This window comes from Lycium barbarum, chromosome 12 (genome assembly GCF_019175385.1).
Source record: "Lycium barbarum isolate Lr01 chromosome 12, ASM1917538v2, whole genome shotgun sequence".
Lineage (NCBI taxonomy): Eukaryota > Viridiplantae > Streptophyta > Magnoliopsida > Solanales > Solanaceae > Lycium > Lycium barbarum.
Window position 1 is genome coordinate 76,887,815 of NC_083348.1, and position 11,414 is coordinate 76,899,228.

At 34.4% G+C, this 11,414-nt stretch overlaps 2 protein-coding genes across 2 annotated transcripts; both read left to right on the forward strand.

The window, feature by feature from the left end:
* The first annotated feature begins 1,685 nt into the window (after positions 1–1,685).
* LOC132621286 (uncharacterized) lies at positions 1,686–6,419 on the forward strand. Its single transcript, XM_060335498.1, has 2 exons — positions 1,686–1,950; positions 6,087–6,419. The coding sequence occupies exons 1-2, from the start codon at positions 1,765–1,767 to the stop codon at positions 6,276–6,278; spliced, it is 378 nt and encodes a 125-aa protein (XP_060191481.1). The 5' UTR covers positions 1,686–1,764; the 3' UTR covers positions 6,279–6,419.
* A 1,616-nt stretch (positions 6,420–8,035) lies between these two features.
* On the forward strand, positions 8,036–10,115 carry LOC132623432 (small ribosomal subunit protein eS25). The gene is made up of 4 exons (XM_060338190.1): positions 8,036–8,140; positions 8,223–8,297; positions 8,387–8,521; positions 9,886–10,115. The coding sequence occupies exons 1-4, from the start codon at positions 8,138–8,140 to the stop codon at positions 9,997–9,999; spliced, it is 327 nt and encodes a 108-aa protein (XP_060194173.1). The 5' UTR covers positions 8,036–8,137; the 3' UTR covers positions 10,000–10,115.
* The last annotated feature ends 1,299 nt before the right edge of the window (positions 10,116–11,414 follow it).

Sequence of the window (11,414 nt, forward strand, 5' to 3'; positions counted from 1 at the left end):
AGTACTTTTCTTAAAATACAACTTTTAATTATCTCCTTACTCTATATTCGTCCTTAGTTTTTTTATGTAAACATACTTTTAAATAAATATTTTTTTAAACAGCTATAACTTCTTATCATTTGTTTCAACACTTCTATTCAAATTTTTAACAGCTTATTTATATAAAAAAATTAATTTCAACACATAAACGTATTTTCAACACTTAATATTTATCAAATATGTTTAATCAACTAAATCAAACATACAAAAAGAAAAGTTAGATGAGATGTTTATAGTTAACTTCTGCTTGTTGTTCCTCTTGGTTTTAGATGAAATATTTAAATTAATATTCAATATTTGTCTATATAATCAATTATTAAGAAAGGTTGAAAGTAATTTTAAGGTTCTATAAATAGTTGAAAGTTTTAAAGTTCTTAAATATTCTCTTCGATCACTTTTACTCGTCCAATTTAGAACTTGTACATCTTTTAAGAAACAATAATTTATATGGGTATTTTACCACAACACCCATATTAATTGATGTTTAGCATAAGGTCTTGGGAAATGATTTGGGGATTAAGTAATTAATGCTAAGGATAAAACATAAGAAAAATGTTTTTCTTTTGAAATACTAAAAGCGACAAGTAAAAGTGAAAATGTATTTTTAGTATAGTTGATAAGTAAAAGTAAACGGAGGGAATATTTGATATAGTGAGGGCATTTTTTTAACTAAAACTAGTCACTTTTAGAAATGTGTCAATGTATATAAGTTTAGGACTTTTATAGAGGTGAAATAAAAAGAGAGAGAGAGAGAGATTACTAGGTTTGAACTTTTATAGAATAGTTTGTCATTTTCCAAGAGATGTGATGACGATAGGTAGGTAAATTGAAAATGGACAATAAATATTACTCCTGCGAGTGTATACAATATCTATGCATTTCGAAAGAGTCAATCTTTTTTTCTTGCACGAAATAAATGATAAAAGATTGCATGAAAAAAGAAAGTACTAAGAGGTAGGTGTATGTAAAGTACAACAGAAACCTAAAACAGTGAAACGAATGAAGGTGGGGAACTAAGCAACCTTAGAACTCATTTGGTTTGATAGTATTGGAAAATATAATTGGATCGGTTCAATTCATAAGAGTACTAGTTAGCCAAAAAACCGAGTCTTCCTTCTGAAACTCTTTTTAAGCTAATTCTTGAAATTCTTACAAAAATTACATCGTAGCAGATTTTTTTAAGCTAAAACTGCACAATTTGGGGGAAAAAAAATTAATTTTTTATGAAACTTGGAGAAAGCCTCAGCTAAAACATCGATTGTGCAACACTCAACTTATATGAATAATATAAAATGTCATTGCAGAAAGAGATCAATATAAATCTCTTCAAATCTTATTATAAACTATAACATCAAAAAATTGTACTTTAACACCAGATACAATCAAAAGTAGGAAAATTGCAATTTCAAGTGTGAGATCCCATTATTTTTATTTTCCACACTTACCCTTAAATTTAACAGTTAGTTTGTTAAATCTTCGAGGGACTATTTTCAGACCTACCCAAAAGATACGGTACCATTTTTATCATTTTCTCTACAAAGCAGTAGTTACTACCAACAACTAAAGTTGGGGGTGCAGAGTCACAAATAAATGAAATACAAGGGGTGAAAACTAAAAAGGTGCATTCATATATCTAGAAAAAAATAAAAAAAAATTGACAACAGTTGCAAGAACCTAAAACCCAAAAACTTGTAGAATCTGTAGTTGTAGTATTCGCCGGTGAAGATGAACAAGAAGGAAGTGTTTAAGCTAGCTAAAGGGTTTAGAGGAAGAGCTAAAAACTGTATAAGGATAGCAAGAGAAAGAGTTGAGAAAGCCCTTCAGTATTCCTACAGAGATCGCCGTAACAAGAAGAGGGATATGCGTTCCCTTTGGATTCAACGTATCAATGCTGGAACTCGCCAACACGGAGTATGTACCATTTTGCTACATGGGGTTTTTTCATTTTCGAAAAGTTTTTTGAGTTTTCTTTGGTGTCTTGTAGTCATTGTAATTTGTAAATAACTTGTCTTGGTAGTCTTGGAAAATAATATAGCTGCCCAATGAAGTTAATATTGTGCAATATGTATAAGTAATGAAAACACTAGGATAAATTTGGACTAGCTAGAGTTGGGGAACCAAGGATTGCTAAAAAAGTATTCGTTTTGATAATGAAGAAAAAGGTTATGTTAAGTAGGTTAAGCCTTATGTCCGTTTCGTTCTATTCAAGCCTATTTCACTCCAATACAAAACCTGTTATCTTTTAATGCAAATTAAGGGTATTTAAAACTAGAGGTTTGTAAATCTCACACCTATCCCTATGTTAATGCACAAGTCTTTAACCAGCTACAAAGACTCATGGACAAAAGTGGACCTAATGTAAGTATAACAACAATAACTAAGCTTAATCTCAACTATTTTTTAATGTGTATGTGGATCCGTTGCTTCTATTGTGTTATGTTCTTAATTAAGCTCACATTGATTTCTGAGAGATTTTGGGCTGAGACAACTTCTCTCCATGTATAGGTTTACCTCATTTCCTTTAATCATCATAGTAAAGCACCTAACGGACAGTTAGATATGAGGTTTATAAGGACATAGGAAAACCATCTTAGATGACATTCTCTTATTGTATTTTCTATACATTCTACTGCATCCTCTTTTGAAATAACTTATAATCTTGTCCGATAATGTATGATCGTACGTCTATCTTAGCACAAACATTTCTCTGACACTCACCTTGTAGATATGTTGGGTTCCAGATGGCCGGCACCTCACTCTCGTATAACATTGTTGTCCTCGCAATTATTCTCTAGACTTGTCTTTTTACTTTGTTAGAAGCATCAGGCATCAAGAAGATGCAAATTACAAGTAAAGTTAAAGCTACCTAGTAGCAGCATCAACAAGCAAAAATCACCTTGCTAACTTTTTACAGACAAAACAACAACTATCTTAAATACAGCGAGCTAACAAAGTCCAGAAAGTTTTCTTGTGAATCTACAGGGGAGACATTTGCCCAACTAAATAAATACAAAAGGCAGTTTGCTTTCAAGGTTGGTGTTGGGGTTGATAATCCATCAAAGCATCTTGTATTCCTCTCCTTCCATATGCTCCAAAAAATTACAGCAGGTATCATTCTCCAAATGTTCTTGATGGTGTTATCAACCTTCCAGCTACTCGAGCACTCGATAGCATTCTTGATGGTATGAGGCATAACCCAACTGATTCCAAAAAGTGAACAGAACATGTTCCAGAAATATGATGCAAATCTACAATGCAGAAACAGATGGTTGTTAGTTTCTGCATTCCTGTGACCCATGTAACATCTATTAGCCACCTGAGTTTTGCTTTTCATAAGGTTGTCCAGGGTCAAGCATGCCTCATAAAGAGCAGTCCAGCTAAAACAGATGACCCTGGGGGGCAGTTTGGTTTTCCAGATTAGTTTCCAAGGCCATAATCGCGTAGCATTCCTGCAACGGTTCTTTAGTTTTCCTATTGTTATTATAGTTTCCCCCCTCTATTAGCCTTTGGCTCTTTTAGGTTTTCTTTTGAGCCATTAGGCTTAGTTGTTGAACCTTCCGCATGAAGAATCATACCCTTTCTCTTTTGGGAAGAGATTTTGAGCAGTCTCAAGCATCTTAAATAGCTCAACAGTACTGCTGCTGGATTCTGGAAATTTTGTGGAGCTTACTAAAATATTCAACATTGGGATAGGATACCAGCAAGGTTGTAAAGTTATGAAATTAAATTTGGGAGGCCTGGTACGGCAGTCAAAGAGCAAAATTGCAGGACCCTCAGTTTCGGCAGTGATAACAAAATGTGCCTAAGTAAGAGTTAAGCTGAATATTCAGTTTTCATTGTTGATACATATCATCTCCAATAGACTAAGTTTTCTTAGTAGTGAATAGTTTAACGAAGTACTACTAACTTACAAATCAGGCATCTGTTTTTTGATTGCCTGATTACTAGGGAATTCTGGATGAAGTTTTTGGACTGGTTGCATTGGAAGAGACTTGCCTTGCCTTGGCAGGAGGAATATAGCTGGATTATTTAACAGTCAAGGGGCAAGGGGGCGCGAGGGTTAGTTCTAAAAGCTGGGTTTGCTGCTGTCATCTATAAGATCTGGCTTGAATGGAATGCAAGGGTGTTTCAAAACAAAAGTAGAAGTTTGGAGGAACTGCTACATAGCTTGAAGACTGGTTTATGCTTCCGGTTTAGAGATAAGAAGAGTTTGTTTGATTTTAAATGTTCACGGTAATTAATAAACTTTCTTTTAATTGCCAAAAAAACTTACAAATTTCTAGTTATCTTGGACTGGAAAATCAGATAATAGATAGAAGCAATGATTAAGGGAAACATACTTGGTTTGTGAAATCTCGTAGCTCTAGAAATGGAGATATTATGAAGGGAGATGCCTCAGGCATCATCCTTCTAACTTTATCATTTTAATATAAAAGATGGAGTGTGTAAATTGGGTGTCTTTATTCTTTAGTGTGAACTGATAATTCAATAAGCACAATTTAACGATGTAAGATCTTTCTTCTTCTTCTTCGAAGAAAGACATTATATTAGATGACCGAATATAAACCAGGAAATGCATTTGGAATTCAGGAGTATTTTACCAAGTACCGGGGTGGGGTTGGGGGGGGGGGTTGTGACCGGGTGGCCTGACTTTTGGTAGGAAAACAAAGTTTCAGCTGTCAATGCTAAAATGGCTGCAGAATCACAAAGTGGAGTGTGTGGTAGACAAATATCACTAATAGTTTCTTATATTAGATATTCTGCTATTTGTCAGAAGCAACATCATGCTTTTTGATGTGGTTTGGTGACTTTCTTTTGCTTTATGATCCTGTTAAGCTTGCCACTATTTGCTTTAGAGACTTGGACATGGAGGATTTGGAAAAGAACATACATTTTCGAAGTTCTGCGATGCGTCTAGGTAATGTTGAAAACAGAAACACAGTTGTGAAATCTTGCAAAATCAAGCTCTTTAAGCTACAAGTTGCTTTCCAAGGCCACAACCATCCTAGTATTTGGATTAATACATCTGCATAGAACACTGAGATTTTGGAGTGCCCTAGTATCCTCCTTCTACTCTTTATCTTCTTCCTTTTTTTTTTTTTCTTTCTAAGATAATGCTGGTGTTAGGACAATTTGTGATTATTTCACCAGGTACCTATTACGTCCCACCGGCACAGGTATTGGATAACTTTGTCCATCAAGGCGGCTTAGACAAATGGGATGAAATCTTCTGCTCTTTATCCTTTTTAGCATTGTGGAAATCAATATTTCTTTGACACTTTTGACTATCCAAATGACAATGAGGCAATGCCATATATAGCTCATAGCTGGAAGATATTGCAGTGGTTCCTTGATATGATTAAAAGAAGAGAACGAAATATTGTAGGTGCCTCAGAGGTGTCTGTAGGTGACATGAAAATTCCAGAAGTGACTTTTAAACCGGCATAGCTATACTTCGGTCATTTATGTATGTGCCATACCTGCCGGCTGCTGCCATACATGTCAGATATTAATTGTGAAATTCAGTACTTCTGGTTATCATGTTATTGGCACCATTGGGTTAATCTATGTGCTATTGTTATCGATAGCCACATTGCTAATAGAAGGATTTGTTCCCTTGATTATATTATTTGGCCTTATGACCATTTGTTTTTTCTTTTCAGCATTCTTCTGTTTACTGTTGTACTCCTTTTTATTCCCTGAACTTATCAGTAACAAAAGCATATGAAGCTCACTTTCTTTCTGCTTCCCTCTCTTTTGCTTGATTTCAATCAGAAAAGAAACAAAAAAAACAATTAGAAGATGGTTTAGCAGGGTACTTTTAACTGAAGTAAACTGCTCTAATAGGTTTGTGGGAAGTGACATGGATTTGGCCATTGACATCACTCTTCCTGTCAACTAATTATATCTGATATTCCTCAATGATACTATTCATTAGCACATCTCACTACAAGTAAACAAGAAACACCTTTGTGTCATCTACTGAATAGTTTTGTGATTTGAGTTCTGAACTCTTTCCTGTTGTTTAACCTTTACTCTAATTCCAGGTAAATTATGGCAATTTCATGCATGGGCTGATGAAGGAGAACGTACAGCTGAACAGGAAAGTCTTATCAGAATTGTCGATGCACGAACCATACAGCTTCAAGGCCCTTGTGGATGTCTCTCGAAGTGCTTTCCCCGGAAATAAGAAGGCCATAGTACCTCCAAAGAAGGAAGGACTTGCTATTGTTCTTTGAATAAATTTCTTGTGTTCTGCTCTATGTATGTTTTTATTCTATGTTAGGCATCATTTTGTGCTAGCATTTGTGTTAGCTAATAACAATGATCTTGAAGACTTCTGTTTCCTGTTTAGTGCTTGAATGAAAATTTTAGAGCAACCATTCTGTCTTTTGTTCATCTTTTTTTTTTCTTTTTCTTACAACCCTCCCTCTAGGAGCTCCCCTTATTGCTCTCTGGGTGACTCGAAGCCACAGAGGTGGAGGGTGCAGCCCTCTTGTCAACCATTCTGTCAATCATTCGAATGTGCTTTAATTTAAGTTAGTTGGATTTGCTATATGCAATTTCTTTACTCATTTTGCTTTATTATTTGACTCTAATTATTACTTGATAATTTATTTTTAAGAGGTGAAGACTTTAAATTTCACACTTATGAGAGATACAAGTCTTAAGTAATTCTTAGTTGAGTCTACATTAATTTGATCAGATTGTAAGTTCTTTAAAGCAACTATTTTCCGTATGAATTTAGGTCTACTGTGTCCTTTTTTGATACGTTCAATCATCATAACGCTGTTCCTAGAAGCTGTGAATTCGGAATTCAAATGGCACATGAAGAAATCATCTGAGACAACCTTCAATTTTATTTTATGTGGTTATACTTGAAAAGGTAACTACAAGAAATAAGAGGATGCATTGTTGCTTGATGGTCGTGCGTTCTAATCCACCTTCTATTTACTTGATAAAAAATAAAAATAAACTACAAAAAGTAAATTTCAAAATATACCTTTTAAATCCATCGTGTGATTAGAATGTTTTTTTAAAAGATCACTTTTTATTGTCATTACAACGTATTTTTTAAAAAACTTTTTTTTATAATATAGAGGGTAGGAGAACGGGATTACAATGTAGGATTCGAACCCTCGCCAATAAGATGAAAGTTCAGATAGCCAGCCAACTGAACTACTAGATCCCTACAATTATAACGTATCATTACCACCAATTGTTGATTTCCCCCGTGTATCGGAGAGTTTAACATTTTGACCGCTTAACAAAATCCGTAAGAAAATGACCTTAGTTGCCCATCAGGCTTTCTATGTGCATAAGTTAGTTATGCGTATGAGACAACAGTTTAACATTTCAAGAAGTTATAGACAATGATCGACTTGTGAGCAATTGAGCAACACAATCAATTTCTATGACTAATAATGTGGGTTCACTACATTGAAATGTGCCAATTTCATAGGCAAAATTAATTTATCTCGAATAAAAGATAATTTATAAAACATTTTATTAATCAGGATAAAAAGTTTAAAATCATCACTATGAATGTCATTCCTGCAAATCACTCATGTAATTCTACGTAACAACGAGCACCAAACAACCTTGAATAAGCATTAAGGGGACTTTTACACTTTATATCCCTTCATTTGAATTTATATGAACCTATTTTCTTATTAGTCCATGCAAAAAATAATGACCCCTTTCTATATTTAGAAACAATTTACCTTTATGCATTGATTTATAGCCACACAAAATATATGTGGCTCATTTAACATCACAAGTTTAAAAGTCTTCTCTTATTTCTTAAAGTCCGTGCCCAATCAAATAAGTTCACATAAATTAAAACGGAAGGAGTATATACATAAAATATACATAGTCGTACATTTGAATATCTAATAATGTAATTGTTTTGGGCCAAATGGGGAACTTGCCCTAAGTTAAGCCCATAGGAGCTGATTAGCCCATATTTCTAGAGAAAAAATTAAGCCCATAGGAGGTGACCCAATAAAAACCCTAGAAACCTCAGATTTAGGTTTAGAAATACCGCCTTTCTCTTCAGTCTACTCCTCCTCTGTTGCCCTACGCAGTTCCGCCATCAATGGTAAGCTTCTGTACCGCTATTATGATTAAGTTTTCTATGTAATGTTTAGCATTATCTTTGCTGAGCGTAATTATTATTGCAGGCTCCTAAGAAGGCTCAGGCTCCTCCTCCATCTTCCAAGCCCGCCAAGTCCGGTGGTGGCAAGCAGAAGAAGAAGGTCATTCATTCATTCATTCTCTCTTGTTCAAATTATTTGCTTTATTTGAGGGGGTATTAATGTTGGGGTTTTGAACATGGAATATGCAGAAGTGGAGCAAGGGAAAGCAAAAGGAGAAGGTCAACAACATGGTTTTGTTCGATAAGGGTACTTATGACAAGCTCATCACTGAAGCCCCTAAGTATAAGCTTATCACCCCTTCCGTCCTATCCGACCGTTTGAGGGTATGTATCTGTCTTATTATTCTTTCTTTAATTTAAAGTTTGTGTTTTTGCCATGTGAATATGCTTAGCTGCATTTTATCAATTGTGGGTCGTTAAGGGTATTCTTGTTTGTTTGAGATACACTGCCTAGGGTTCTGTGTGTTAGTTTGGAAATTTGTCGAATAATGCAAAAGAGATAAACAACTTTTCAGGTGTTGGGATGTATATTTTCAAACTTTAATGGTGACAATTGGTGTATGAGTCTAATGGTTTAGTTTTGGTTGAATTGAAGGAGAAGTAAGTTTATTTTTGTTTTTCTCTGAAACAGAATACAGCTACTCCAATATTGATTTGGGAGAGATGGTTTTAATTTGTTTCAAAAGTCTGTATTTTGGAAAAAGAAACTCAGTTTCACGTGGTTAAAATAACAGATTCAGGCTGATTAAACTTTTTATGATCTAGTACACTTGTTTATAAAATCATTTTGTTGAAAGGAAAAGAAGAATTACTTTATGGAAAGTATATGTTTAGTTCAAATGTAGATTCTAAAATAGACGAAGGGCCAAACAATAAGGATTGAGAGAGTTGATCTAGGGTTGGGTCTACTACTCTGAGAACAAAATAGTTGATTTTGTTTTGATAAAATTTAGAAAAACATTTTTGGTTTACAAACTACATGTTCTGGTTTGAAAACTGAACATATTGTTTGATTCTTTTAGAAACAAATAAAACACAATTAGCTCTTTCATAACAATTCTGAAAGTACTTTTTCCCTCAAAACCAAATAAACTCTAAGCTGGTTGATTTTCAAACTAAACATGCCTTTTGGGGTCTTTTGAGAAAAATAGTGAATTACGTTTTGGTAGCTATTTCTAAAGCAAAAGGAGCTTGTATTTGGTTAAAAGCAGTGGGCTAAGGTATTCATGCAATGGCAACAACCTCCTAAAATCGCATCTCTTTTGTTTTTCTTTGTACAAGCGTTTCATGAACTTTTGTCTGGTATTATCTGAAGATTTTTAGGACTCTGTCCTAAGTAGTAGTTGTAATTTTATCTGAAAATGTTTAGTATGTTGTTTTGCCCATCTAAACTTCTTGAAGATGTAATTGGATTTTTGTGATATTTTCTTCTAAAAGACACCAAACACTATTTACTGACCGGGAAAATGCACCGCCATTAGTTCTTCATAATGTAAATCCAAAGCCTCCAATTGGTTCTCTAAAATAGTTCTTGCAGAACCATACCGTCTGGTAAATCCAAACTTCCAGCTAATGCTGTAATGGAATATCCTGTTATTGGTCTATTTGTTGAGTGGTTTGTCGCAGATGCATTTTTAATATGCTGATATTTTTCTATGCTAATATTGTTCATTTGATTGAATTTGCAGATAAGTGGATCCCTTGCCAGGAAGGCAATTAGGGAATTGATGGCAAAAGGGTTGATCAGGATGGTGTCTGCTCATGCTAGCCAGCAGATTTACACCAGGGCTACCAACACCTAAGCCTTAAGATTTAGACTTTGTTGTTTAATTAGCTTCAGTTTTGTTTGAAACATTTCGTCAAGACATAATTTTTGTGTTATGAGTTGAAGATTTTTGACTGTCTTCTTGTTCGGTTACTCATTGGATTCTTCTTTTGACTTCTTTGATTATGATTCAGTATTTTTTTGTTCCAGAAAAGAATTGGTAGTGAGTATATTTTCAACCTTTAACTGAAATCTTTCTGCCCCCCCAGGCCTCTTTGGCTGTAGTAGAAGGTTTATGAATTGGGAGTTATTTCTGTCTTATAATCTGTTTACAAATCAGGCGGATTGATAGGTTTAACTTCTTAAAGATTTTAGCGTTGAATTGTAGTGTTGTTTTTCAAAAACTTCTCACATAGATCTTCATTATCTGTTGAAGATCGTGTTTAACTGAAATATAATTATTTGGACGCCAGACATTTTAAAAAATACTGGTGGAGTATATCTTCTGTTACCACCCAAACTTGGTTTCTCAAAGCTGATGTTCGATCAGTTGGTTAAATTTCACAGAATTGTACGTTAAAAGATGTCAGTCTCACAACCATAACATATTTCACCAGTATCCTTTGTTATTTTTCATTTTCAATATTGATAAAAGAGCTGTCCTTACTCTTAAATCAATCATTTCTATGCAAGTGATCGGCCTAAGACCTGTTTTTAAGTGATACGAAGGACCTATAGTTGAGAAGCAAAGTCCTTTCTCAATGCAATCACTGAAATCTGGGAATCATGTTGGTGAACTCGGTTACCGACTTAATTTTGTTCACAAAAACCACCAAGGCAGTGCAAGAAAAAAAGTATCCAAAAAAGAGTGAGATCAGAGCAAAGGAAACTGAAAGAGATCCCTCTCCGTTAGGAACCTCTTTATAGAAGAATTCCATGAGTCCAACCATGGTAAACATGTCTGCTATTCCAGCCACACAAATTGGAATGAAAGCTAGAGAAGGCTAATAGGTATGGATCTATCAAAGCTTGATCCCTTCTTTTCACCTCAATAACTCCAGCTATACTCATTGATATTACTGTGAGGACCAAGCCAACGCCTAGGCGTTTAAGCTGAGTTATACCTGACATGACTGGCTAATTCAAAATTTTAAGTTTATATATGTTGGACCACGATTCATTTTTGTTTATTAGGTTTTGGATAGAATATTTATACATATTAGGTGAATTTTCTTAACACAAATTCGCTTGTTACTCTGATTTTTTATCCAATTGGTATGCTAAATTGGTAATAGTTGAAATAACTTGCAAAAGTCTTTGCACCGTTTGGATCCGGTTATACAATTGGATTAATAAGGTAACAAAATTTTTATGTAAAATTTGTTTTGGTTGACTGAGCCAGCGTAGAGGATCACATACGAATGTTACTTGGGCTACAGTACTAAAAATGTG